General features: G+C 39.1%; 5 protein-coding genes, 1 long non-coding RNA gene and 1 other non-coding gene across 23 annotated transcripts; 3 read left to right on the top strand and 4 right to left on the bottom strand.

Moving 5' to 3' along the window:
* Positions 1–134: 134 nt before the first annotated feature.
* Positions 135–2,561, top strand: LOC147940674 (cytokinin dehydrogenase 6-like). Of its 2 annotated transcripts, XM_087457769.1 has the most exons (5): positions 135–762; positions 930–1,057; positions 1,143–1,406; positions 1,499–1,761; positions 1,912–2,561. In XM_087457769.1, exons 1-5 carry the CDS (start codon positions 135–137, stop codon positions 2,240–2,242), a joined length of 1,614 nt encoding a protein of 537 aa, XP_087313895.1. In that variant the 3' UTR covers positions 2,243–2,561. The 2 variants fall into 2 exon arrangements, with proteins under 2 accessions (XP_087313895.1, XP_087313896.1); XM_087457770.1 differs by lacking the exon at positions 1,912–2,561 and having other exon boundaries at positions 1,499–1,872.
* Positions 2,562–2,852: 291 nt separating this feature from the next.
* LOC104699531 (zinc finger CCCH domain-containing protein 46-like) lies at positions 2,853–5,426 on the bottom strand. Of its 4 annotated transcripts, none has more exons than XM_087457771.1 (8): positions 4,728–5,426; positions 4,466–4,630; positions 4,195–4,380; positions 4,052–4,119; positions 3,807–3,980; positions 3,643–3,724; positions 3,275–3,547; positions 2,853–3,168 (listed from the first exon to the last, which is right to left on the bottom strand). In XM_087457771.1, exons 1-7 carry the CDS (start codon positions 5,117–5,119, stop codon positions 3,304–3,306), a joined length of 1,311 nt encoding a protein of 436 aa, XP_087313897.1. In that variant the 5' UTR covers positions 5,120–5,426; the 3' UTR covers positions 2,853–3,168; positions 3,275–3,303. The 4 variants fall into 4 exon arrangements, with proteins under 4 accessions (XP_087313897.1, XP_087313898.1, XP_087313899.1 ...); XM_087457772.1 differs by having other exon boundaries at positions 3,843–3,980; positions 4,728–5,198; XM_087457773.1 differs by lacking the exon at positions 3,275–3,547 and having other exon boundaries at positions 4,728–5,119.
* Positions 4,241–5,675, top strand: LOC147940673 (uncharacterized). The gene is made up of 3 exons (XR_015561581.1): positions 4,241–4,377; positions 4,447–4,648; positions 4,752–5,675. It is a non-coding gene; the product is annotated as an uncharacterized LOC147940673 (long non-coding RNA).
* Positions 5,676–8,384: 2,709 nt separating this feature from the next.
* Positions 8,385–9,889, bottom strand: LOC104699530 (uncharacterized). Of its 6 annotated transcripts, none has more exons than XR_015561580.1 (4): positions 9,232–9,889; positions 9,021–9,142; positions 8,837–8,930; positions 8,385–8,696 (listed from the first exon to the last, which is right to left on the bottom strand). It is a non-coding gene; the product is annotated as an uncharacterized LOC104699530 (transcript). The 6 variants fall into 6 exon arrangements; XR_015561575.1 differs by having other exon boundaries at positions 8,385–8,768; positions 9,232–9,878; XR_015561576.1 differs by having other exon boundaries at positions 8,385–8,749; positions 9,232–9,871.
* A 3,437-nt stretch (positions 9,890–13,326) lies between these two features.
* On the bottom strand, positions 13,327–19,984 carry LOC104699529 (protein transport protein SEC31 homolog B). 8 transcript variants are annotated; one of them, XM_087457766.1, is made up of 22 exons: positions 19,440–19,984; positions 19,272–19,329; positions 19,046–19,168; positions 18,854–18,950; positions 18,695–18,731; positions 18,507–18,612; positions 18,373–18,430; positions 18,046–18,143; positions 17,829–17,948; positions 17,490–17,526; positions 17,249–17,370; positions 17,042–17,169; positions 16,383–16,944; positions 16,195–16,287; positions 15,721–15,906; positions 15,424–15,637; positions 15,291–15,340; positions 15,016–15,177; positions 14,431–14,556; positions 14,088–14,355; positions 13,771–14,009; positions 13,327–13,684 (listed from the first exon to the last, which is right to left on the bottom strand). In XM_087457766.1, exons 1-22 carry the CDS (start codon positions 19,754–19,756, stop codon positions 13,595–13,597), a joined length of 3,291 nt encoding a protein of 1,096 aa, XP_087313892.1. In that variant the 5' UTR covers positions 19,757–19,984; the 3' UTR covers positions 13,327–13,594. The 8 variants fall into 8 exon arrangements, with proteins under 8 accessions (XP_087313892.1, XP_087313891.1, XP_087313886.1 ...); XM_087457765.1 differs by having other exon boundaries at positions 17,484–17,526; positions 19,272–19,326; positions 19,440–19,980; XM_087457760.1 differs by having other exon boundaries at positions 14,088–14,367; positions 17,484–17,526; positions 19,440–19,964.
* Positions 19,985–21,072: 1,088 nt separating this feature from the next.
* On the top strand, positions 21,073–23,621 carry LOC104699526 (serine carboxypeptidase-like 40). The gene is made up of 3 exons (XM_010414836.2): positions 21,073–21,598; positions 22,262–22,369; positions 22,472–23,621. The coding sequence occupies exons 1-3, from the start codon at positions 21,112–21,114 to the stop codon at positions 23,473–23,475; spliced, it is 1,599 nt and encodes a 532-aa protein (XP_010413138.2). The 5' UTR covers positions 21,073–21,111; the 3' UTR covers positions 23,476–23,621.
* LOC104699527 (kinesin-like protein KIN-1) lies at positions 23,501–26,718 on the bottom strand. Its single transcript, XM_010414837.3, has 16 exons — positions 26,567–26,718; positions 26,288–26,425; positions 26,081–26,183; positions 25,930–25,973; positions 25,804–25,833; positions 25,582–25,704; positions 25,483–25,508; positions 25,319–25,400; positions 25,193–25,234; positions 25,076–25,109; positions 24,850–24,925; positions 24,548–24,767; positions 24,375–24,466; positions 24,153–24,264; positions 23,887–24,066; positions 23,501–23,773 (listed from the first exon to the last, which is right to left on the bottom strand). The coding sequence occupies exons 2-16, from the start codon at positions 26,399–26,401 to the stop codon at positions 23,657–23,659; spliced, it is 1,395 nt and encodes a 464-aa protein (XP_010413139.1). The 5' UTR covers positions 26,402–26,425; positions 26,567–26,718; the 3' UTR covers positions 23,501–23,656.
* Between the last annotated feature and the right edge of the window lie 65 nt (positions 26,719–26,783).

Raw genomic sequence — 26,783 nt, 5'->3', positions numbered from 1 at the left:
ATATTGGTTGCCTCGGCCATTCAAGCGTTTTAAATAAGATCAAACTCCCCCCCCCCCCCCCCCCCCCCCCCCTTTTTTTTTTTCCGTCTTTGGTTCCAATACTCTTGTCTCTCATAAATCAAGAGGCCATCCATATGAGCAATCTACATGCATGCCTCCTTAGGAAAAGAACCATGCTTATAGTAAGAAGCTTCACCATCTTGCTTCTCAGCTGCATAGCCTTTAAGTTAGCTTGCTGCTTCTCTAGCAACATTTCTTCTTTGAAGGCCCTTCCCCTAGTAGGCAACTTGGATTTTGAACATGTCCATCAGGCCTCCAAAGATTTTGGAAATCGATACCAGTTGATTCCTCTGGCGGTCTTACATCCCAAATCGGTAAGCGACATCGCCTCAGCGATACGGCACATCTGGATGATGGGCCCTCATTCACAGCTTACAGTGGCAGCGAGAGGTCGTGGACACTCACTCCAAGGCCAAGCACAAACAAGAAATGGGATTGTTATACGCATGGAATCTCTCCATCCCCAGAAGCTGCAGGTCCACAGTGTGGATGATGTTCCGGCTCCATATGTTGATGTGTCCGGTGGTGAGCTGTGGATAAACATTTTGCATGAGACCCTCAAGTACGGCCTTGCACCAAAGTCGTGGACGGATTACCTACATTTAACTGTAGGTGGCACTCTTTCCAATGCTGGAATCAGCGGCCAGGCATTCCGACATGGACCACAAATCAGCAATGTTCATCAACTGGAGGTTGTCACAGGTTAGCTCTTTCTTTAAAAGATTAAAAGTAGCAGCAAGCATATCGTGATTTTTGTTTCGAAACAAAAAAAAAAGCATCAGAGGCAGAATAGAGGGGAGAGATATTGCCGTAAATGAATATATGTATGTATGTATACTCACTAATGTCATGCGGCCTATTGAATGCAGGAAAAGGCGAGATCCTAAACTGTTCAGAGAGGCAGAACAGCGACTTATTTCATGGTGTTCTTGGTGGGTTAGGTCAGTTTGGCATCATAACACGGGCAAGAATAGCACTGGAAGCAGCACCAACCATGGTAAACACAAGCAAACTTAGTCGTTTTAAATACAAAAACAAAAAGAGGTGGGGGTGTGATAACTGCTGTACTAATGAATGAACAGGTAAAATGGGTAAGGGTGTTGTACCAGGATTTCTCTGCCTTTATCAAGGACCAAGAGCGTCTTATTTCTGCAGATAACAAATTGGACTACGTTGAAGGGTTTGTGATAATAAACCGGACGGGACTCCTGAACAACTGGAGGTTATCTTTCACCCCAGAGGACCCTTTACAAGCCAGCCAATTCAAATCTGATGGAAGGACTCTGTATTGTTTGGAGGTAGCCAAGTACTACTTCAAGCTCGACAACAAAGATGTCATCAGCCAGGTGAGAATACATACAAGCAATTGTAGAAATCTTGGATATGATGACAATGAAACTGAATATTTATTTGTCTTTTGAAACATTCAAAAATCCAGGGAGTCAAAGAAACATTAAGTGAACTAAGCTACATCTCGTCGACACTGTTTACATCGGAGGTAACATATGAAGCATTCTTGGACAGGGTACATGTGTCAGAGGTAAAACTTCGATCGAAAGGGCAATGGGAGGTTCCACATCCATGGCTGAACCTCCTGGTACCAAGAAGCACAGTGAAAGAATTTGCAAAAGGAGTATTCGGAAACATCCTAACCGATACAAGCAACGGGCCAGTTATAGTGTACCCGGTGAACAAAGCAAAGTAAGAAAGATAAGAATATATTCAATCTCAAAGACTAATTGTTGGATCAGTATATACTAGTTTGTTAGCTAGTTAGTTAGTTAGTTAGTTAAGTTGTTAACAAAAGAAAAAGATAAAGATAAAGCAATGTTGGGTCGTGTTTTTGTGCAGGTGGGACAATCGAACATCAGCAGTAACACCGGAGGAAGATATATTCTACCTAGTGGCGATCCTAACATCGGCAGTTCCAGGCAAGGACGATGGAGTTGAACAAATCTTGAAGCGGAACCAAAGAATACTAGAATTCAGTGAAGCAGCAGGTATAGGGTTGAAGCAGTATCTGCCACATTACACAACAAGAGAGGAGTGGAGATCCCATTTCGGTGCCAAGTGGGATAATTTTGTCAGGAGAAAATCTAGATATGATCCATTGGCAATACTTGCGCCTGGCCACAGAATCTTTCCAAAGGCACCAGTCTTCTCTTCTTACTCCTCATCATGACCCAGGACCAGGAGGAACTGCTTCCCCCCCCCCCCCCCCATTATATTTATAGCCACCCTTTATAAGAAGATTGTTTGTACAGGCTGATGATGATTCCGATGAGATATATATATATATATATATCTCCCCAATTGCTACTACGACTGAAACTGACTCTGACACATTCATCGTCGGTGTAGACGAAAAACACACTCCCAACTCGCTCACTATTAATTTCCCTTCCATTTGTGTTGGGTTCTATTGGTTTGGGCTTAGCTATACTCTTTAACTTTCAGGCCCAATATTTCCCAAATCGATTTTTCGATAAAACGGAATTACTTACTGTGGTCCATTACAAAACGACAGACATGAACTACGAAAGATTCCGACCAAAGCCGTGGTTAACCTACTTTTGTCCTTCGGTACGCACTATTGTATATATGTTGTGTAATCACTTACTAAAAGTCAAAAGAAATTACACGTATTGATTTTGTTGTATGGGCAAGCACATACAATACATGATGGGCTTGACTTTATTACACTCTATAGCTTCTGTGAGACCATGTTGACAAGTAAACCTACCTTGTGATAGAAATTGGCAGTTTCAACCAACAGTGGATGTATATGAATGTTTGTCCAAAACAAAACTAAAAAAAATATATATTGATCGTATGTCAAAGACAAACCTACCTTTCTTCTTCTCTTGAATAAATTACTAAAGATTGGTTGGTTACACTTACACACTCTTCTTGTCCTAGTTATATATCTATATGATTATAAAATTAAAGGTCGCCTGTGCTGTGGTCCATCCATTCCATAACACATTCACGGACTCATTTACTAAGTCTTTCTAAATGGTACAACAACCTTCCCCATCTTCTTCTCTCTTCTATCTTACATCCACGTCTCAGTAAATTGCTCATCACTTTTGGGTTAATCTTTTCTTCCTGCAATGACATGGCAAAGGAGACATTGTTAACATGTACAATCTTTTCCACATTCATCAGTATGACCAATTTACCCCTATCTCTCTCTCATCAGACTACAATCTACCTCTCTCTGGTTAGTTATTTTAAATAGATTTAGATCCCAACGCGACAGGCTGGTCCGCTGCTGCCTGGTAACATCCCCGTCATTGATAAGCTCGGCATTTGGCAGTTATAGGATTTGCGAGAGTCTGTCAATGTAGTAGACTCATCGTGATCAAAAGATGGCGACGATGAGCCTGAACCGTTAGTGTCTGCAGCTGCTCCAGATTTGTCAAACTCCAGAAAATGGTGTGTGGGTGATGCAAATGGGCTGTCTGGCAATCTATCATCCTCCAAGCTGTACAACGTACGTACGGGAAACAAAAATACTCATATCTTCTTCAAAGCTCACAAAACAGACTATCAAACTGGCAACTCCTAGAACATATATACCTCTCTGGAAGTTTGATTCTATCCTCATCATTCTCTTTGGTAGACACTCTCTGGTTGCTTGAAACTGCCAGCAGAGAGTTGTCTGCAGGAGAGAGAGAGAGAGAGAACAAGTTAGTACACATTTTCAGACTAGCGTAAATTGCCCAATCAGAGCAAAACCGAACCTAATCGTGGAGAAACAAGCAGTGTTTGGTCGTAACTGAGTTGAATTTGCTTCTTGACGTCTAGAAGCTGCAGATTCATCAGCCTTCTGCTCTGAAGCTCAAGAGCTCGTTCTTCCAACCTACTCTTCCACAACAGATCTTGAGCGTTGTCATGAAAAACCCTCCCAGTCCCCCCTACACACAATCCAATCAATACCAACCAAACTCTTAGTGAAGGGGAATATGAAAGACAAAGAGTTGTTTACCAAGCTGGAGACCCATAATATCCATAGAATCAAGGCCAGTCGGGGATCCATCCGGCGATGGCTTAGTCCTGCAGAAAGAAAATAACAGAGCATCAGAAGAAGCAAGCTATATAGTCATGGGAAGAGCAAAAGTGTGTGTGTACCTGTATTTGTCAGGGACTTTTCCTTTCTCCTTGTAAGGCTTAACAAGAACCCTGGAATCACACACAAAGTGAGGGTTCCCTTTGGCGAGAATGCTCTTCACCGTCTCTGGATACATAAAGGTAACGAACCCAAACATCCTCTTCTGCTGGTACGGAATCCTCACGTCCTGAACTGGCCCGAAGGTACTGCACCAACGTAACATTGTTTTTTTTTTTTAAATAGACAAATAAGAATTAAGAATTGGGTTCCAGGGTTCTTGTTAAGCCTTACCTGAAGTAGTTGGAAACATCCTCTTCCCTGAAGACACTGTCAACCGGGAAAGTCAGATAGATCTGTCTGGATGCCGAGCAGGCCATGGCCCAAAGGTCGATCCGCTCTGGCCTCCAACTTCCCAACTTATTCAAGTCATCTCCCATCATCAAATCAGTGGCTTGGCTACACAGTTTCATTCAGGTATCTCATCAAGATGATTAAAAAAAAAAAAGAGTGAATAATTTTTTTTAAAAAAAAGGCAAAAAAAAAAAACTCCAACCTTTGTGATTCACTCTGCTGCAAGTTCACACCTTTGGGGGAAAATGGAAAACGAGGGCCGCCGGTGAGCTGATGGGAAAGTCTCGGCGGAATAGACTTGGAGCACTGTCCCCATCCGAACCCTAGATCGTGGGAAACGCAACCGCCGCTTCTCCGATCAAAGAAAGAAAGCCGCTCATGCTCATTGAGAGTGGAGGAGCCCATGAGACCGAACTCTTTCTTGGCCTTGGCTATGACAGAATGAAGGAGATTCTGAGGCCCGAAAGCTAACCTTATCATCTCCTTCTCTCCGTGATCCTGAAGAAGGAGAAGACCCATGATCTTGGAAGCATTAGCAGGGTCTAAGCTCTGGATTCTAGAGAGCACCATCCTAGTTGCTTCGCACACATCCATGGAAACACACACAGACACACACACTCTGAGAAGCCAGACCACCTCTCTCTCTCTCTCTCTCTTTTATCTTTGGGTTGGCAAGGAAAAAGAAAGAAACACTGCTTTTGTTGTCTTTGTGTTTGTGTACAAAAGGATGTTTGGTTTCTCGTCTTGGACTTTAGCAAAAGCTAAAAGAGCTTTCTTTCTCAGGTACCTTACCATATCATCACTCCTGTACTACTCCACTCCATAGTCCATACCTAAGCTTCTTCCTGCCTCTCTAATTTCCTGCCTGCAAAAAAATCAAAGTTGCCTCCTCACTCGTGTTATGTTGGGGAAATTAAAAGTAGTTGAAGTGTGGAGTGACTGTGTCTTCTGGGCTCCAACTCCCAAGTGAGTGGTCAAACTTTGGAGTTTTAAAATCGATCACTCCGATCCCTCTCTCTTATATAAATTTTATTATACTTAATAAAAATTAGTATAGCTTGTTGTTGTTTTTTTCAGCATTCAACAGAATTTGTGTTTCTGATTTTGACACTTCTATTTATTAACACTTGCAAACACAGTTTTCTGCAGACGTATTATTTGATCTGACCTGTCTGTCGTGTTTCATACTATATTCCGAGGCATGCATTTTTAATTTATACTCTTAAAGCTTAATTATCTTTTTTTTTTCTTTTGTGCTACAAAAATGCATATGCGTTCAATAGTCAGTATGATGCAGTGGTGTAGTATACTTTAGTATTATAAATTTGGAAATGATGAATGAATGTTAGAAAGAGAGAGAGATTAATCATTATAATGACGTCGATATGTAAGTTAATAAAGTTGTTATATAACCACTCACCCTCAGCACGTATGATACAGTAGTAGTATGAATTATGAAATGCATGCCATTAATAATCTAAATTATTTTTCTATCTTCAAATCAAAACTAAAAAAGAAACGTAATAAGAGATATGACTATACTATCTGAGTAGGATGATTGCATTTGCACGTTCTCTTCGCTTTCAATTTCAAGCCTCTCTTTGACACCGGGCCATCTTACACTCAAATCCACGCGTAGCCATTGGGAGCTCACGCGCCAGTGACAACACATACATTATACTATCATCCATGCAGATGCAGTCATTATTATTATCATCGTTGTTTACCTCATTTGGTTTTCAGAAAGAAACCACCATCTCTTTATGGGGTTTGAATAGTTACAGAACTTAGGGCATCTCCAATGGAATGGAGTCTCTTTAGCATAGTCTCTCGAAGAAAAGTGGTGAAAATTAAATCAAAAACAAAATAAATGTGTAGAATCATCTCTCAAAAGAGAGTTTTTAGAGATGGTAAGAGACGCTACGTGGCGGTTTATGATTGGTTAAAATTTTAGACAAAAGTTTTTTTTTTTTTTTGGGTCTTTCTCTTCTCCGAGTCTCTCTCTCTTTCTCGGTTTTTTTGTTTCTCGCTCGAGAGATGGTGATGGCGAAAACGAAGACAATGCAGCGATTTGGGTTATGAAATTGGAAGCTGATTGGCAAGGAAACTGTTAAATTTGGGTTTATTTTGGGCTTCTAACTAAAAACCAATTGGCAATTAGTAGATTAACCCTAACCCTTTATATATTATATGATAGTCTTTTTAAACATCAGATGTGGGACTTGGATTGTATTCCAACAATCCCCCTTCAAACCAAGAACCACATATGGGATTTTAACACGCCTGCTCGAGATGATAACTCCATCTCGAACCGATCCCACTTGGATCGATAATAAACCCCTTCTTGGGCCCTTATTACTCGGGTTAACAAGAGGCATGTCCGTATCCACTTTTCTAGGTCCACCAGAATTTTAACCTTGGGCTCTGATACCATGTTAAATTTGGGTTTATCTTGGGCTTCTAACTAAAAACCAATTGGTCATTAGTAGATTAACCCTAACCCTTTATATATTATATGATAGTCTTTTTAAACATCATATGTGGGACTTGGATTGTATCCCAACAGAAACTCGTATCCTGAGCATCATATAAACCGTCGGTGGTCCAATATTCGGTGAATGTCATCGGCAAATTGGGGACTTAAAATTGGAGAGTTTGGTGAAATGATCTATGCTTCTCCTGGTTCGATTTTTCTTGTTTTCGTTTTGTAGATCTTGATTAATTAGGGTTGTTTAGATCTGATTAATATTAGGGTTATATGAAAATTGGAAAACTAGGGTTCTTTGTTGTCACTCATGATGGAGTCTATTTCTTCATTCTTCTCATGATTTAAGACGATTTTAGGCTAGGCGTGATTTGCCTCATCTTAAAGATTGTCAATGTTCTGAAGAGATCTCTTTTGGTGAGTAAACTATTATAGTTGAGGCTTTTCTGTTCACAACCTCATCTTAAAGACTGGTCAATGTTTAGATTGCTTGAGCTCTCGTTGTGCTTTGTTCTTCTCGATTTTTGTATTGAAGTTCAAATATTTTTGGTGCGACATGAAGGATTGTGGCGATGTGAATTAATTGGTAGGATAAGAAAGAAAAGTGTTTTCTCTGGTATGACTAGCTTTAGCAAGTTCTGTAGTGATATTATTTTTTTTAATTCAAATTCTAAAGAAACTCATGTGGTTTCTACCATTGGAGGCATCTAAATTTCATTGATATTAAAGAGTCTCTAAACTTAAATACAAACAAATTTTATATTTAAAATAATTTTGAGAGACCATGAAAGTCTCTTTGCATTGGAGATGACCTTACGGCTGTTGGAATAAGACAAAATTCGTCAGCCGTTGATTGGACAGGAAACTGTCGCTGATAAACTCCATTTATACGTTAAAAATAGTGTGTGATTGGTCCGCAGCAATTTTCTTTTATTTTTTTGGATTCGCATCACCACAGACATCATTTATTAATGGTAAATAAAAAAACGGTTTATTCCACCAACGTATTTGTCCGCTCCAACCATTCAAACTCTATCACCAGCACAAATACGATATGTGTATTTTACTTCTTTTTATTTCCGTCCCTCTCTCACACGTAAGATTATATGCAATGGAAATCTTTGGTAAGAACTTATTGTTCATAAAAGAAATAATAATATATAATAGTATTATTTTGTTATAAAATCTCCATTAGAAAAACTGATAAGTTGCTCATAATTAAACTAATCATATAATTAATATTAAACTAATCAAATCAATCTAATTACAATTTTTAACAAAATTAATCTTTCACTAGAGAACCCCTATTAAAGTTTTTTATTATTTATTATTTATCAAATTTTGTTATTTATCAAATTTTTAAAAAATATTCAATAATCCAAAATAACAAAACAATTATTTTAATTACTTATGTATATTACATTAAAAAAAAACAAAAATAGTTTACATAATTCAGAAATAATAAACCAAAAATATTTTACATACAGGAGCTGGTTTTTAATGTCTCCATCTCTTGCTCATAATCCACAACAACAAAAGAAAGCTTCTCTTTGATGTCTCTCACAATTTCTCGTTCTGCTGTTGTGGTGAACATGTAACCTCTCTCGGTAAGGATCTTCATAAGGTAATCAGTAAGGTCACGACCATCAAGGTCAAGACGAAGGATAGCATGTGGAAGAGAGAAACCTTTGTAGATTGGTACAGTGTGAGACACACCATCACCAGAGTCCAACACAAAACTTAAAGAACATCATTTCACTGTGATCAAATAAGACATAGTGACTAAAAACAGAAAACAAAACTTTGTCAACAATGAATGTACTAACCGGTTGTACGACCACTAGCGTAAAGTGATAGAACATCTTGAAAGGCGACATACATAGCTGGAGAATTGAAGGTCTCGAATCTTCTCTCTGTTGGCTTTTGGGTTAAGAGGAGCCTCAGTAAGCAGTGTGTATTATAATCCATGTATCAATATATCTGAACAAAAAGTGAGAGAATCCACAAAACCTGAAAAGTAAGGAAGAAATGACTAAACCTTGACCATTCGAGTACCATTGTCTTGAATATCATCAACATCGGCCATCAAGAAAGAAGCAAAAGCTTGATTAATCAAAAACAGGCTTCGATCTCTGTGTAAGATTCAATTCAGCGTAACCCTCCATCATTAATTAATATGATCACCAGACTCATAATAAAACCAGATTTGAAGAATCCATACTCATCGGATGATAAAATCGCAAGGATTCATGCCATGTATCATCAGATATGATCACTTGGTTTCTTCATCCGTCAGAGTCAAATCAACAGATTCTAAGTCAAACTTCAACAAACATTTCAAAATTTCTGATTTCTATAGACAAAAAGCAAGTCAAAATGATCCGGATCCGAAGCAAAATACAACAAGTAAATCAACTAAGATCAAGTCAAACACCAATCGTTGAGCTAATATCAAAACATTTCCAATAGTTTGACCGATCTAATCCAACCAAAATCAAATCCCAAGTAACTCGAGTAGTAATCGAGATCCAACACAAGGGCAAGTAGTAGATCGGAGGGTTTATTTATCTTAAATCGGAGGAGAAAATCGAGAGATCGGGGAAGAAACAAGAACCAAGACGATGAGGATCTGCCTCGCTCTCTCTCTCTCTGAACTCTCTCTTTCTTGTCACTGGAAAGTACAACGGCTGATGAAGAGATGAAGAGATGAAGACGACGAAACAATTCAAAGAGAGGAGAAGTATAAAATTGGTGTCAAAAATCAATCGATTCAAGGGAAGAGAATAGCCGGTTCCGTCTCGAGAGAGAGAGAGTCGCAAAAAAAGGAAGAAGAAAATGGGCAAAAAAGAAAAAAAAATGGTGTTTTCTATTTTCTCATTACTTTACCAGAGTTTAACACTTAGGGTCTAACTGGTGACTGTGGTCGGGGCGGCCAAATCCGTTAGTAGTTTAGACCACCCCAAATATAAAGGCGGTTAGTAGACCGTTGTAGACCAACTCTATTTATACACAAAAACGGTTCACAATTGGTCCGCATCGGTTTTCTTTATATTATTTTTAGACTGCATCGCTGCAAACTGTATTAGATGAATGGTGAATAAAAAGTGGTCTAATCCACTGATGGATTTGTCCGCCTTGACCGCTGCAACCGTTCACACTCTTATTGTATCTTATAGATTGCTTCCAATTCCTCTTTGAAAAACAATTATGTGTTAAATGAGCCATATTTAGAAATTTTTGATTTATTTTTGGACCATAAAAATATAGAGCAACTCATTAAACAACCCCATTGGAGATGCTAATCAACATAATTGTTTTAAAATATATATATATATATAATAATGAGAGAAGAAAAAAAAGAGAAAATCGGTAGTTAAGTTTCTTAGTCAAAAAGCGTTTCTCTTAATAAATAGACGGTGTTATTTTTTTAATTGTTACTATTACTAAAAGATACTCTATCTGTTTCATAATTTACGATGTTTAAAAAAATATTTTTGTTTTATAATATAAGATGTTTCCAATTTTCTATGCAATTTTTAAATTAATTTTATATTTTATATTATTTAGTCTTATTTATGATTGGTTAAATATTTTAAAAGTAACTATTTATTAATATGTGTGTTTTAACTAAAACATTTTATATTTTGAAACTTAGAAAATAATAAATATATATATGATTAAAATATATATATTTTTTAAAGAAACCTTACAGCGTGGTTGGTTGCTGTCGGACTTGGTCTAAGAGTCTTTTACTTTCAAACATGAGACTTTGAGATTTTCATAATTATTTATTTCAGAATTCTTCTTATTATATAATATTTTATTATTTTTTTTCTTGATTGAAAGGTTCGGTGGAAGACAGAATTAAGTGAGAAAAAAATCAATATTGTGCCGTTTTTGATGTAATCAACAGCCAAATCCAACATATCCGAACTGTTCGTTTGATGTTTAAACATATAGAAACCAACATCACTGAACAGAGTCAACGCAAGGGAAAACAATTTGTTTATGACCAACAAGAAGTTTCATAAAACTGTACCTTGTCCATGTTAGGTATGAAACAAAAAGCAACCATTTTCTTCTCAGTTCCTAACCTTAAAAATGCCACATTATAAAACCATAGTAGTAGTTAAGCAGACACTTGCAATACTGCTACATACTGCTACATTATCCAAAGATCACTATCGAAGAACTCTCCTGTACAATTGATATGGAGCCAAAATGGTTCTAGTTTCCAAAATTGGAGTCTTACACACTTATGAGTGAAAGGAGAAGGCATCAAGGATCTAACCGAGAGGATGAGTCACGCCGGTGGCTAACGCGACGGAGACAATGTAGAATTGTAAAAGACAAAGAAACGATAAAACAACAATGTGAATTTGTAAAAGACGCTGTTTCATATGCACCTGAATTCCAGTGGATTTCCCATCTTTATGGGCAACAAGACCATTCTCAGAGAAACAATAATCATAGTCGTGAGTCAAGGTATTACCTTTAGGGAAGACCCGAGTCATAACATTTAAAACAAATTCAATAACTCAATTTAACAACGACGGGGCCTCGGCCACGTTTGATTCGATCGAAGAAGAAGAAGATTCGCCGTTACGGTCGAGAGAAAAGAGAGAGGATCGGGAAAAAAGAAGAAAGAAAGTGCCATTTATTTATTTTTTTATTTTTTATAGTATATTTACCCGACAACTAATCAGCTTCCTATTTGAGAGGCGATATTCAGCTTAGTGGACCATAATTTAGTTTTTTTTTTTTTTTTTTTTTTTTGGACCATAAATACAAGAGTAACCCAATGAGCAACCCAAGTGGACATGCTCTTATAACCTCTTTCATATTGTATTGTACTTAGTAAAAAAATACTCCTTTCTTTTCCTAATCATCCATGAACCACCGACCTATTTACTCTCTCCCTTTCTGTGAAAATTTTCATCCGCAAAACTAACCGAGAATCATGATGCATATGCATTTCGTATATTCAAGGAGGAGCTATGTATGACCACAAATGCCTCCTTTTGCAAATTTGTTTTCTTATCCAAGGTATATTACGCAGATTTGTATTTAAAACATATTTTCGTATACGACAAAAAAAAAAACATATTTTCGTAAGGAGAGAAAATAAATAATTGTTTAGATCTAAAGAATGGTTTAATCAAGCGCTTATAAAAAGGCAATTAGATTGTTGCACTAAGAGATTGAAGCGTTATCCCCCCCCCCCTCTCCCGGTTTGTTCGTGCCGAATTGGATTATAAAATAAAAGGAATAGTGAGCTTCATGATTCACTACACATTATTATACTGGTACAACGTGGGTCAATTTATAAATGTCAAATCTTTATCAAAAAGATGGGTTGAGAAAGAAAGAGACTGGTTCCATTATGCTTTGAGTCTAGTCTAGAGCTAGGGCCTCACTCAGTGCCGTGCTTACCTTTTATAAAAAAGGGCACTTGCCCACAGCCACATTTTATACGTTTGATTTTTAGGCCACATTATTAAAAATATTTTGTTGATTTAGTAGGTTTAAGTTGTTTTGCATATGTATTTTGTTTGAAATATTCATGTCATTATATACATTGAGACCCTTAATTTTGTATTGCCGCTCATTTATTCTCTTATGGTTATATTTAGGTTAGTTAAAAATTGTGATTTAACTAAATTAATTAGGCCACATTTTTTTTTCGCCCAAAGCCCCAAAGTACCTAGGCACGGCACTGGCCTCACTTCAACGAGACCTACATGGCCACCTCACTTCATGATTTTTGGAGGGAAACGATGGAACTTGATGGTCAAGAGATCCTGCAGCCGACCACGTACAAGCAAGTTTAAAATGGGTATCAGCTCCGGTAGCTTTCTCGACATTCGTGGTATATAGGAAAATGCATGGGCCCTCGTTTGGAATGATGTCTTCCTTTCTCGACTCTACACCATGGCCCGAGAACCAATACCATAAGTAGATACATAATTTCGAGTGTCATCAGAAACCTAAAATCAGACAATGACAGTGACCAGGAGAGTAAACCAGAGAGAGGTTATGTAATAGAGGTAACAGTGAGCCCCGAAGAGTTACCCTCAAGAAAATTTCGTCAACAGTCTTCCAACACCGTTAACCAAGACTTTGCCGTCTTGTTCATGCTCGCCACTGGGGTCTTGTTCTCCTTCCCGGAATTTAAGAGGTGCAAAAACAACGAGAAGGCGTTTGCAAAGTACAAAGCGGTTGACGTTTTTTTTCTTTTTCTTTTTCTTAGTTCATGTCTCGATATGACAAGTGGATAACCATATTGCTCCTCTATGAAATAATATAACACCAAGAATAAAAAAATCTAACAAAATTCACAGAAAGAGACGAACAAACTTGTCGGGTAAAGTAACATCCAAAAACATGAGAATGTAAAGCAATCTGATCATCTCTATCTTATCTAAACAAAATAGTAACTGATGCAGCAGATGAGTTCATCAATGAGAAAGACTGGAGCAGCAACGCCGTTTTAAAAGAACAAAATTAAGAAAGCAAAAGGAGTCTGATACAAACGTCCCTCCTTTAGATTTATAAAATTTTCGTTTAACCCAGAAAATAAATAATCACCGCACATTTTGCCTGGCCTTGATCATTCGCTTTAGTGTTGCCAGCCAGAAGTTGCATTCGTCCCATTCCTTGGTCGTCAGAAGTACCTGTTTTTGAGTCGATAAAAAAAAAAGACTGAGATTAGTAAACTCCAAATAGCAAGGAACGAGAAGAGATCAATTCACTAGCGTACCTGTATTTGAAGGGCTGCGCTGAAGTCATTGCTGTCCAGAGCTTGACAAAGCTGTGCAAGTTTGTCGGCAGCATTCTTGGAGATATCTCCGCTATTGAGTTTCACAAACAGAGCACCTAATTTTTTTGAGTTGTCTTCTATCTCACGTTTCTTGGCAGGATTCGCACGTGCACCTCCCAGTGCTTCCGATGTCTCATTGAAAAGCCTAGTCAACGTTGCTATCACAGGTTTCTGGTGGGCTGGATCAGTTTGTGAGAGGTGGTCAATATATGACTTTTGTCAGAATCGAAACAGATATAGTGCTGATGTTCACATACCTGGAACGTTGGAAGTATCTGCAGTTTGAACAGTTGGTGGCGGAGCTGCAGGTGTAGGGGCTGCCTGCTGTGTTGGAGGACTTGCTGGTTGCACAGATCTTGGAGCAACTCCTCCTGGAGTTGCCATGGGCGTAAATCCTATGGACCCAGGTGCTGAGGCATTAACTTGGGGCATTTGAGGGTTAGGATATTGCCCAAATTGTGAAGGGCCAGAAGGTGCATATGGACCATGACCCGGGGGAGCAGGGTAGGCATTGTGAGATGGTCCCTGATGAAATAGCTGTTAGCTTAGTTAAACTACTGCGGGAAACATCAAACACATTGGAGTCAAAAGTTCACATACCGTGAACGAATGAGAACTCATGGTTGGCTGCTGATATTGGTCTGCATTCTTCAGTGCAGGGGGGGTTGAAGGAACAAATGTAGTTCTCATAGATGGCTGAGCATTGCTTGCAGGAGTAAAAGATGGCTGCATATAGACACCATAGTCAAAAAGTTGGCCAAAGCAATGATGTTATAGATTTCCCACCACAAATAATTCCACGAACTAGGATTTAGAGTCTACATAATTGAACTAAGCAAATCAACATTATCCTTTTCTTAAGAATGAGCTCAGAGGCTGAAATGTTCGGTTTTGAGGAGTATGTTTTGTTTTTAAAGTTACCGAACCAGATACCTATAATCCATCTGATACTATGACCCAAAAATTCACACAATAAAGCGACTATGCATTAGAGCACCAAAATACATATTACAGATGTCGTGATATCTCAAAAGCTTGACCCATACCCTCATACAAATAAATGAGATAAACGGAAAAATTTCCAATCTAGACATCTGAGAACTGCTAGATAAGAATATCATTAATGCATGATGATGCAAGGAAAAATGAGAAAAAGAAATGCAACAAAGTCAAAAGTCTAGAAACCTGCGGAGCTGGCTGAGCTTGGTGAGGCATAAACATAGTTGGTTGCTGCATGGGTGGATGTGAAGCTTGAGGGACGTATGGGTTATATGAATCCGTGTATGGTTGCTGATACTGATTATCATATTGGTTAGCAAGAACGTTTGGTTGCGCCAGAGTTGACTCCTAAGCCACAGTAAAGTAAAGGCTAAGTATGTTATCCGTAAACTCAATGGATATCAGAGAGTTCTAAGTTCCAATTTAAAACTACTCGCAGAATTTTATCAAAAAAAAAAAACCTGATTATATGGCACGGTGCTTTGAGGCTGAGTGTTTGCAGTGTTAGTCTCTGCAGATGCAATATAAAATGATAAGCTAAAATTATCATCCTAACTCTTTTAAACATTAATCAAAACACAACTGCATACGCACCAGGTTCTGCAGACATAGAAATACGATCACGTAATATAGAAAGTTCAGGTGACAAGCCACCAGAATCCAGAACTTTTAAGTACTTCATTGCCGTTGTAAGAAGCCCTTGGCTGGCCAGTATCTCAGCATAACTCTCAAAGAGTTTACATAGAGATGCGCTGAACCTTTTGTTGCCAGTTGCCAAAGCAAGGACAAGAGTCTTCTCCATAAGATCCTATTACAAGATAAGGGCAAAAAAAAATATGAGCAGGGAAGCCCAACAAAATTTATGCGCAAAACATAGAAAGTGATACACACTTGAAGAAGCTCAGCATAAGATCTTCCATCCCGCTCATTTGCAAGGCTCCTTGACCAAATTTCTACTGTTCTGTCAACATTGCCAGCGCAAATGTAGCACAGAACTGCAGCCAAAGTGTTACCCGCAGCCATCAACTTTGAGGCAAGGGCATCACACAGGGTGGTCCATTGTTCTCCTTGTGCAAACTGTTTGCCAATGAATATAAGATCATCATTCGTTACATAGAAGTTTTATAGTGGCCAGAATAGCATAGCAGTGGCATGCATCATGTCACGCTGACGAGTTGTTCATCTTGGTTCACGAGTTCAAAGAAATAACATATCACATTACATAGTTAAAAGAATTGAAGTGATAGCAGAAAACATATTCGTTCCGTATGACATGAAAACGCAGATCACATTTCCTTTATGGATTACTGGATTGTAAATTCCCCTTCTTTTGAAAGTATTTTTTACTCAGTTCAAGAAACTTACAGTACAGAGGAGAGCAAGAGTCTCTTTCCAGAACTTATGTGACCTTGTATAGATAAGGCTCCTGAGATCATTGTTCACCATCGCAGAAACAACCTGAAACATACAGTGTTTTATAAATTTTGCGACCACAAACAGGGATGTAGATGGCGCTTACCTACATATCAAGTTGGAAAGGAATATACATTTACCTTCATGTAAGGCGCACTGCTTGTCTTCAAATATTTCTCACGAGTACTCTCCCACAATGCTGTACCACCAACATGAGCAATAACTAAAGCATCGGCCATCTTATTTGCAGATATACACTGAGCCACCGCCTCCTTGTAATCTCCAACAACCAAAGCACGCTGGATGGCATTATCAAATACTGGGTCAGAACTTTCTTCCTCTTCTTCTTGCACTTCTTGAGTTTCTTCTCCTTTGACAGAAAAATCTGTGTCAGGGGGCATAAAATCTTTGGCAGATGAAGATACGGGTGTATCCGGTTTGGCAGGAAAGTTGTTGAAGAAGTCTTCTCCATTGTCCATAGCAAATGCAGCTGCCTCGTTACTGTCCTCAGGCTCCAGTGCATGCGCCACAGTATCCTCTAAACTTCTGCCATTCAGATCTGAGGAGAGCCCATTTACTGCCTGATCCTTCTCCTCAATAGGCAAAGTAAAGCCAAGATGGCTGATCAACTTTGTCCTTGAAATTTCTTCCTCTTCAAACATTATTTTCAGCAATCCCCATGTCTCTTTCTCCTCTTCGGATCTACAAAACCAGTGAATCAAAACAGTCCAAAACTGAGTGGTTTGATGAGTTTTCAGAGGGAGGATATGAACATTATCAATCACAAGGATGGACATACTCAGTCTCTTCAGATTTCTTCTCGCACAAACCCCTTAGAGAAGTCTTATCTCCATTTTCTATTGCAGCTTCAAATTCAGAAGTTCGACTCACCAAACTCTGTTCTGTTACCAGGCTGTGCAAAAAAACCTGACCATGGGATTTAGTCAAATTAGAATTGACGACGAAAGGGGTATAACAGAATAAATAATTATCTCTATATACCTACCTCAGATAAAATGCTCGAAGCACCCTTAGGAGGACCCTTAGCATGACACGATACAAGCTTTCCCCCAAATCCAAAAGATGCACCAACCGGACGCTTATACCATTTTGGTGCTCTTAAAGGAGCTGCAGAAAGAGGATTATAAGAATTTGGTTCTCTTGCTATTCATCCTCCAACATAGAAACGATAAAAGTAATTAATAGTACACAAAATGTTCAGAACGTGTAAATGGAAATACCAGTACCAAAATTATTCTCTTCAGCACCATAGCGACTGCAACCCTGCACCAAAAATGTTGAATACATATCTTTTAATTCACTCTAGGTGGGGAAATGGGAGATCAAGAGTTTCGACATGTCTTTCTAATAAGGTAAAACTCAAATGGAAAGTACATAAAATTAAATCCTAAAGCTTTCGATCTCCAGTAGAACAACAAACTGGGCAACCAAAATCAAAATTAATTATAGGAAGGAAAACAGTCAATAGGGCTATATTCACAGGGTCATTAATTATTATGCCTCATACATTGTTTACATTCACATAAGAAAAAGAAAAAAAAATGAAGGTGAAACTACCAAGATACCTCGATGTTGTAGATGCCAATTTTCCCATCAAATGAAGATGCTGATATAACTCCAGGTATCTTTGGGTACCAATGAACATCAAAATTCCAATTGCTGCCAGCAGGTAACTCAGCCACAATCTGATATGTTTGGATCAAATTCAGTCAAAATGGAAAATAGCTAACTAATTAGCAGACCTAGCAAATCTGGATCATTTTATCGATTTCTTTTCACTACCTCTGCTGTATTTGTGTCCCAGCATATCGTTCGGTTGTCCTTAGCGCAGGTAAGAAGATATGAGCTGTCACTTGGACACCACTCCATTGCAATTACCCCTGACAGATAAGAAGTATTACCACTACATTCCACCAAGACGTAGGAAAAGAGTGAAGACAGCAGGACTACAATATTATGGTACCAAAAAATGACTGGGTTTGTTAAAGACTAAAATGGCTGATCTACAAGGCTGCCCACTCACCACCATAGAAGATGATACCAAAATAGAGAGAGAAGCACTGAAAACAAAAACCATTTTAATTTTTAATAGCAATGATATGAAAATACCTCTTTGGTGCCCAATAAATTCGTGCACAGGTTCCAGTATATTCCTCATGTCCCAGAGCTGATTGCAGATAACTTACATCACTACAAGAACCAAATCGGAACAACTTGAAGTAAGGCATTAAATGATTCCTTACCTTAAAACTAGGTGAACTGTCGTCATCTGATGCGACAATTATCTGAGTAGCAATGTCAGGGTTCCACTGTAAAACAGAGCACCGGCGTCGAACTGAATCTGCAAAGCTGTTGAATGATAATGGCCAGATCAAACGTTTTGATGACGGGTACAGAGATCCCTCGATAATAAAATTGAATGAATACTTACTGAATTATAGGCTTCTGCTTCCTCAAGTCCCATATTACTGGGAGAAAAAAGGGAAAATAAAGAAGGATGAGCAGGAGCAGAAGCAAAATAAAAAATAAAATAAAAAAGTAGAGGGAAATGAAGTTAGTAATCAATCAGATAGAGAAAGGGAATACTCACCAGTATTCCCATTGTATGAGGTAGAAGCTAATATCTGTTGAACTTTTCTATTCCAGGAAATAAAGGAGATTTCACCTTGTGAAGCAGAACCACTACCCTGCAAAAATTTGGCTCGAAAGAATTGGGTGCAATTGTGACAGTAAAGGGTAATGGAAAAACCGAAGGTTGTTGTTCCGTGGGTGGTATACATACCTTGAGAAGTGGAAAATGAGAGGGCTCTGAAGGCTTTACTAAGTCCCAAATGCAAATTTCACCATCATCAGCCCCAGAAGCAAGAAGGTTTGCGTTGTTAACATTAAAATCAAGACCACGAACCTCAAAAAAAAAAAATACAAAGCCAAAAAAAAGTAAAGATCAAATGAGGAGGAGTGATAGCGTTAAGCAACCAGAAATATATGCAGGGAGACAAACTACTCACAGGGCCTTTGTGTACTGAAAGATGTCCAACGAGTGCACTTTCACTGGACTGGGAGCTGCTGCAAAAAAAAAAATAAGAAGACATTTGTTCGAGTCAGAGTCGTTGAGATGAAAAATTCGCGAATCGAAAAAAAAAAAAAAAAAACAGTGATCAAGGAAGGAAACGCACCCGATCAAAGAAAGAGGATTCCATAGATCTATATTTCCGTCGACAAGGCCGCCGGCGATAAGACCAAGGGAGAATTCCTCGGATCCAGATCCGCTTTTACCCCAGGCGAGTCTATTGAAGCGCTCGGAGCTGGGGATTTCCCCAACGAGAGGCAAGTCGCGATCGTCGGACTGAAAGTCGAGCTTAAAGATCTCGAGATTGGCGGAAGAGCTGAAGGAGAGATCGACGGCTCCGGCCATGGTTCCGGCGGCCATGTAAGGAGCGTCGGGAGACAGGGCGATGGAGGCGGATCTGCCCACCCCCTTGATGCAAGCCATTATGGAGGAGCAGGAGTGGAATCAATCAATCGGCCGATCGGAGATTGGATTTAGGGTAGGAGGGTGTGAACTTGATTGAATTTGTAATTTTGGGATCTGATGAATGATGAAGAATTACAAGAGAAGAGGAGTTACCATTATAGATATTAAAGATTAGAGTGAAACATCTCGTCTGAGGGCTGAAACTGTACTCTCACCTCGTAAGTGTAAGGGTAATCTCGGACACTCGCCTAAGGTTCTGTGAGCCATTCTATTCATGACACGTCACACCATCTTTTAGGCCTAAGACCCACCTACTTTAGGCCCAACCCATAGGGAGTCTCCCCAAGTTTTTGAATAGCAACAAATTAGGCCCAATAGTGTCTTTTTAATCTTATTTTTATTATTATCGATCATTTTCTTTTAAAAAAGTGGTCAATGCCTAATGGGATTTGTTAAAATATCGAAATATAACTGTCAAGGAATGTGCTGAAACATCGGATCTGGCCAGTGGGGCTCTCGGACACGAAAATCCCATGTTCCGCTCGTATCATTTCTCAGTTCAAGATTTTTATATATATATATATATATAGTTTTATACATTCCTGTAGAATCAAAGGGTTTTTTTTTTTTTACTTGGAGAAGAAGAAGAAAAAACAACAAGAAATGGACTAAAAATAGATCGGAAATAACAAAAATATTCACTGTAGAGCATTAATCCCAAGGTGGATATATCATGCGTGTAACTCTAGGTCTGGTTTTTTTTTAACGGTGAGTTTTTTTTTTTTTTTTGCCTGCATGCAGTTAACATAAAAATGTATATATTACGAGAAAAACAACAATAGAGGGAATAATTAAGTGTGAAAATATCAGGATATCGAGTCACGGTCACATGGCATAACATGATCGCTCAGAGACGTTGACATCTTCTTCTCCCCTTTTTTATGTTTTTCTTTTCTTCTTGTTTTAGTTTATCAGGGTAAGACTGCATTTCCCTCTTCACTTTTATTGTTTGAAAGAAGAATAATAAAGAGGAGAAAAATAGTCAGCAAAAACCAACAATCAAAGGCCATATACTACAGTACGATATTATAGGTCGTCACCCATTGCTGTCGATTAAGTTTCCAGGGGAAAAATATATAACATTACTAGCAGACAACCTTTTATTACATAAAGTGATGAAAACATAATATAAATTGACGTCCAAATATGTATATATAGTAAGAGGTTTTTGACCCAAACATAAATTAATTATTAATGAGAAAATTAAAAATAAAAATAAAAATGAACAATCATTCGTATAGTAGTAAGAGATTTTGACCCAAAAAACAAGAAGAAGTTGTTTAAAGAAGCAAACCCACCCCACACACACACACATGTACAGACTCGTGTTTCATTTAACTGTCTCTTCTTCAAAACCAAACCTTTCTCTTTCTCTCCTTCTTCCCATACCCTATATGCCACTTAAGATGACGAGGAAAGGACAGGGCTACTCTGTAATCGCATCAGTGTTGTTACAGTTACTACTGTCTATGTCGTCTCGAATCGAATGCAGCAGCCAAGTGCACGCTTTGAGCCGCCTGTACCTGTCGAAGCGAGGGGTGGGTTCGTCCACCATGGATACAAGCCATTTCAAGGTGGTTAAGGATTTGAAACCGTCTTCGCTGCCGAGTATTGCGAATCACGAAAAGTTAAGAAAGAGAGATCTGATACGGAGATTGCCCGGACAGCCTCCCGTGGATTTCGATCAGTACGGCGGCTATGTCACTGTCAATGAATCCGCGGGTCGTTCCTTTTTCTACTATTTCGTGGAAGCCTCCAAGTCTAAGGATTCTTCTCCTCTGCTTCTATGGCTCAACGGTGGTACGTTTCATTGTCCACACATTTCATATTTTCTTTTTATCTTGGTTTTTCCATCTTTTAGTTAATCATGGAGTTATTTATAAATACGTATATATATGCATGTAAGTAAGTTCATAGCAAAAGATGAACAAGAATGTTAGTTTGATCGAGAGGGGATGTCTTTGTTTTTTCTCTGTGTTTATTAAATCTATCCTAGACTATATGTGCACGGAATATAATAATCGTGAGGACCATACCATATGCCTAAGCCTGCTTCTCCCCTCTCTGTTATTTAAAAAAAAAAAAATGATTGTCACACCAATAGTCTATTATATAAAGAAGATACAGCCCCAATCGAAAACTGAGAAAGAAAAAAGAAAAATGATTTGCCTTTCTCGATTTGTTTCAAAACTGGCACATGCTGAGGATTTCTCGGCGTGCTTCGTTGCACAGCTCTACTTGTGAATTATTATTCAGTCACTCAGCCACTACGTATTTATCTATATGGATTTTCTATATAGTTCCCATGTACTCTTTTTTTTTGTTTGTTCTTTCTTAATACTTACTCCATTATTTATAGTTGTTAATCTGGCACATTTATAATATATCTCAGCAACAAACTCGAGAATTTTATTACAAAAATATGCGTGACTAATAATAGTAAATAATGAATGAAATAAACAGGACCGGGATGCTCGTCACTGGCGTATGGAGCACTACAAGAGCTTGGGCCGTTCAGAGTGCACAGCGACGGCAAAACGCTTTTTAGAAACCGAGATGCATGGAACAATGGTACCTCTTTTTATCTCTTTCAAAAAATAAAATAAATAATAGTAATAATATGGTAAACGATTCTTGTGTGCTTAAGGAATAATCAAACGGTGTTTGGTGCAGCTGCGAACGTGTTGTTCTTAGAATCGCCGGCGGGAGTGGGGTTCTCGTACACCAATACAACGTCCGACATGGAGAAGCACGGGGACAGGAATACAGCGGCTGATAACTACATATTCCTGGTGAAATGGCTGGAGAGGTTCCCGGCGTACAAAGGCAGGGACTTGTACATCGCCGGTGAGAGCTATGCCGGCCACTATGTTCCACAACTTGCTCATACTATCCTTCTCCATCACCGGAGCTTTCTCAATCTCAAGGGCATTCTGATAGGAAATGCTGTGATCAACGACGAGACTGACTTGATGGGTATGTACGACTTTTTTGAGAGTCACGCTTTGATCTCCGAAGATTCTTTGGCTACACTGAAGAACAACTGCGATCTCAAGACAGAGTCTGCGAGTGTAATGACTGAGGAGTGCGCGGTGGTGTCTGACCAGATCGACATGGACACGTATTACTTAGACATCTACAACATATACGCTCCCTTGTGCCTCAACTCCACACTCACCCGCAGGCCCAAGCGAGGAACCACAATAAGGGAGTTTGATCCGTGCAGTGACCATTATGTGCAGGCCTACCTGAACAGACCGGAAGTCCAAGCGGCCCTGCACGCAAACGCTACGAAGCTGCCTTACGAGTGGCAGCCGTGCAGCAGTGTGATTAAGAAGTGGAACGACAGTCCTACCACAATGATTCCTCTCATTAAGGGGCTGATGGGTCAGGGTGTCCGCGTCTGGGTGTTCAGCGGAGACATGGACGGGAGAATTCCGGTGACGTCCACCAAATACTCCCTCAAGAAGATGAATCTAACGGCCAAAACGGCTTGGCATCCATGGTACCTAGGGGGCGAGGTGGGTGGATACACAGAGGAGTACAAAGAGAAGTTGACATTTGCCACCGTCAGAGGGGCTGGTCATCAAGTTCCCAGCTTCCAGCCAAAACGCTCTCTTTCACTCTTCATTCACTTCCTCAATGACACTCCTCTCCCTGACACCTCTCGTTACTAGATATATTCTATATAAGATTGTAATGTCTCTCTCTTAATTAGCTTTTATTTCTCCCCCATCCATTCTTTATCTACTATTTCATTACATTGAATGTTAATACCTGTTTTGCTCTCACAACTTAAAAAGAGCAACTTATCTCCTTACCATCTACTTGTCCACATCTTCTACTTTACCAAAATAGTTAGGACGTAAAGAAAGATGCATACCAAGAACTGATGAAGCTTGACAGCTTTCCAACCAGACCTGGTTCGTCATTGCGCAATGCTTTTTCCTTAAGACCCTTGTTTTCTGTTTCTAACTGCAAAGAGAAAACAACAGGAAAGCTTGCATCATTGACCATGCCCACCCTCACTCTCTAATTATATATATACACTATTATGTAAATGAACCCCTTCAAACACTCTAGTTTACCTTTTTCACTTTCAGTTGGAGTTCTTCAACGGCCAGCTGTAAGGATTGTATAGTTTTTGATACAATATCTTCATATGCTGATTCCACTTCATCCATTGAATCTAGGCTGGAAATGATCCCTTCATGTATGAGCACTTCTTCTAGCATTTTGATGTCTTCGTTGCTCATTCTCTCTTTCATCTGTATACAATAACAATAATGCATATGTTATCTTTTAGATCCATTTTTCCGAATATTAGACAAAATGGCTGTTGAAGAATCTTAACCTTCTCCAGGATCCTCCCACATTTCTCATCTTTGGTTACCGAGGAGGGTTCCTCCTGTGACTTTGCAATTTTTACTTCACTGGCACGTGGTGATGCTTTTATGTGCTTTGCCCTGTACAACAATTGGAAGCAAACATATGTCTTAAACACGTTCAATGTGATACATGCAACATGAAAACGTTACTGGCCATCTCGTGTTACACTGAGATGCATTTTGCATACCTCATGCCAAACCTGAGGGTTGAGAGTGTCTCAGATGCATTCGAAGTGCTAGGTGAGCAACAACAAAGCAGTGCCATGCGAGAATTCCCACCCTGTGGCATGAGAAACCGCGATCGAATTGAGAACAAGCTTAAGGATTATAAAATAAAATCAGCTTGAGAAGAGATACTAACCAGGGCATCCTGTAGGATGCGAGTAAGCTTGGAGTCACGATATGGTATGTGATTCACTTTGCTAGATGACCCACTAGTGAGAGCGTTTATCACGTTCCCCAAAGCTGAGAGTGATTTATTGATCGTCTTCGCTTCTTCAAGAACCCTACCTTCTGCTCCAGTTTTGTCTGCCTTTTCTGAGCCAGCCAGGTCGAGAAGAATCAGTTTTCCTGTTTTCACCCTGTTTACATGCCAAAAAAATATAAGCTCCACCTTTTACAGCTGCATCACCGTTTCATGATTAATTGTATAAAATAATTTACCTCTTATCTTTAACTGAATCCTGCTGGATTGTGAACAAGTAAACGCAATGGCTCCTACTGCTGGACATATTCATTTCTGTCATTCATTGTTAAACTGGAAACATTCTTCCAGATGACTAATCAATCAGTTTTAACTTTTCTCGGAGGAGCATAATCTTTATCTCACTATATCACTATCTATTAAATGTGGAAACACTGAACAAGTGCTGATAAGCTAAGAGGATACGGGTTTCCCCAACTGCACGGTTAGCTAAACCGGTCTGAAAAGGCAATTGACATCAGAAATAAGAAATAAGAAGATAGTATTAGGCAATCAAGAAACTCAGGGTAGCCGCTATCTTACGCATAGATGTTGTAATGCCTCCGCCGAATCTGATACTGGTACCTGAAGCACGAATAATTAAAACTTGCCTAGGCAGTAAAAGTTTGTTCTCAACACTAACAGAAGACATAAGGCAATGAAGCTAGCCTCTGTAACGCCGGACAACAGTATTCCTTGTGTTTTAGTTTCCTTGATCTGTATGTTTCCTTTCGATAAGTCTAACAGGTCCCTGAGAGAATGAGACATATATTATCGATAAGCTTGGCTATAGCCTAGAAGAGATTAGAGAGAGGTATAGGCATAAACATTACCTGACTTTCTCCATGTAGATTTCAACCTACAAGAGACAAAGGAACATAATATATTTATACATGAGAGCTTGTAAGGAGAGTAATAGCTTGGATCACTACCATAGACAATTTAACAGTGTAATTTGCAATATCTTTGGAAGAGCTGATTTGACCAAACATCCCATCGACGACTCTTGGAAGTAATCCTTTATTGTGATCATCACAGTCTTGGATGCCTGGTCCCTAAATCAATAGAAGAAAACCAAGTTTAATAAGAAGGAAAGGTCCATGTACTACAGGGAACAGTTCAAATAGATATATCAACAAGATTATTTAGGTGACCTCCATGGAATATGTCTTCCCAGCCCCTGTCTGCATAGTTTAAAAAACGAAAAGATCAAAAGTTATAATAACAAACTTGAACACTGAAAGAAATCCAGGTAGGGGAAAGAGATCATGAGAACAAACCTGTCCATAAGTGATGATTGTTCCGTTTATAGCATTTACAGCGTCTGAAAGACCAAAGGAAGGAAGGAAGGAAACCAAAGAAAGCAAAATCAAAAGTGTTCATTACATTTTAATCCAGAAATGTTTAGATCTAAGAGAAGAAGAAGTTCACCTCTCATGATCGGCAGAGCCAGAAACTCATAAACCGCAGCTTGGGGAGAGTCCTCATAAAAAACTCCATCGAGGCTGAATGTTAATTCGTCTTCCTTGTCATCCTACACGCAAGAAAATTGAACAACCAGTGACGGATTCAATGTGGCTAGACAATAATAAATAATAAGATGAATCAACCACAACAAGGCAAGGTCCGATTACAAACCTGGAAAACGAAGGTTCCAGCGTCGATGCCTCGAACACAGACACCATCTCTGTGATCTCGCAACTCTCTAGAGCTTCGTGGCCGAAATCGCGCACAGACTGTTACGTTAGACATCGCGCGGCCTTAGTCCTTATCAATCTACAGTGAACCCCCCCCCAAACAAAAAAGAAAATTAAAAACAAAATCAGCAAGCAGAGGGTAGCGATGAGCACAAAATCGGGGCACAGGAAATTTGAAAGTGAAGAGAAAACGAAGGAATCGGAATTTGGATCAAGTTACCTCTCGAAAGGAGAGGAGGAGGAAGGGTTTCTTCGTCTGGGCGGGAAGGAAAGAAGTGAAGAGGAAGACGAAGAAGAGTGTTGAAGTCAAAAAAAAAAAAAAAAAAAAAAAAAGAAAGAAAGAAAAGAAGAGGACACGCGTGTAATTTGTAAAAAATATTGAATGGTCTAGAATAATACGGGTGTCATTTAAAATAAATAGGAACACGGTAGCGAAG

This window comes from Camelina sativa, chromosome 7 (assembly GCF_030686135.1).
Source record: "Camelina sativa cultivar CO46 ecotype springtype chromosome 7, ASM3068613v1".
NCBI lineage: Eukaryota > Viridiplantae > Streptophyta > Magnoliopsida > Brassicales > Brassicaceae > Camelina > Camelina sativa.
The sequence above is the reverse complement of the archived record's forward strand: the minus strand, read 5'-3'. Positions and strand labels throughout refer to the sequence as shown.

Coding starts and splice junctions, on each gene's coding strand:
- LOC104699527 (XM_010414837.3), bottom strand. CDS start 26,401: ATGTCTAACGTAACAGTCTGTGCGCGATTTCGGCCACGAAGCTCTAGA. Junction 25,705..25,803: donor GGAAGACATATTCCATGGAG/GTCACCTAAATA, acceptor CTATTGATTTAG/GGACCAGGCATCCAAGACTG. Junction 24,467..24,547: donor GCATCCTACAGGATGCCCTG/GTTAGTATCTCT, acceptor CTCATGCCACAG/GGTGGGAATTCTCGCATGGC.
- LOC104699531 (XM_087457771.1), bottom strand. CDS start 5,119: ATGGATGTGTGCGAAGCAACTAGGATGGTGCTCTCTAGAATCCAGAGC. Junction 4,381..4,465: donor GATGTTTCCAACTACTTCAG/GTAAGGCTTAAC, acceptor ACGTTGGTGCAG/TACCTTCGGGCCAGTTCAGG. Junction 4,120..4,194: donor AAAGTCCCTGACAAATACAG/GTACACACACAC, acceptor TTCTTTCTGCAG/GACTAAGCCATCGCCGGATG.
- LOC104699526 (XM_010414836.2), top strand. CDS start 21,112: ATGTACAGACTCGTGTTTCATTTAACTGTCTCTTCTTCAAAACCAAAC. Junction 21,599..22,261: donor GCTTCTATGGCTCAACGGTG/GTACGTTTCATT, acceptor TGAAATAAACAG/GACCGGGATGCTCGTCACTG. Junction 22,370..22,471: donor CCGAGATGCATGGAACAATG/GTACCTCTTTTT, acceptor TGTTTGGTGCAG/CTGCGAACGTGTTGTTCTTA.
- LOC104699529 (XM_087457760.1), bottom strand. CDS start 19,756: ATGGCTTGCATCAAGGGGGTGGGCAGATCCGCCTCCATCGCCCTGTCT. Junction 16,945..17,041: donor AAGAAATCTGAAGAGACTGA/GTATGTCCATCC, acceptor CTGGTTTTGTAG/ATCCGAAGAGGAGAAAGAGA. Junction 14,010..14,087: donor AGATACTTCCAACGTTCCAG/GTATGTGAACAT, acceptor AAACTGATCCAG/CCCACCAGAAACCTGTGATA.
- LOC147940674 (XM_087457769.1), top strand. CDS start 135: ATGAGCAATCTACATGCATGCCTCCTTAGGAAAAGAACCATGCTTATA. Junction 763..929: donor TCAACTGGAGGTTGTCACAG/GTTAGCTCTTTC, acceptor TATTGAATGCAG/GAAAAGGCGAGATCCTAAAC. Junction 1,058..1,142: donor TGGAAGCAGCACCAACCATG/GTAAACACAAGC, acceptor ATGAATGAACAG/GTAAAATGGGTAAGGGTGTT.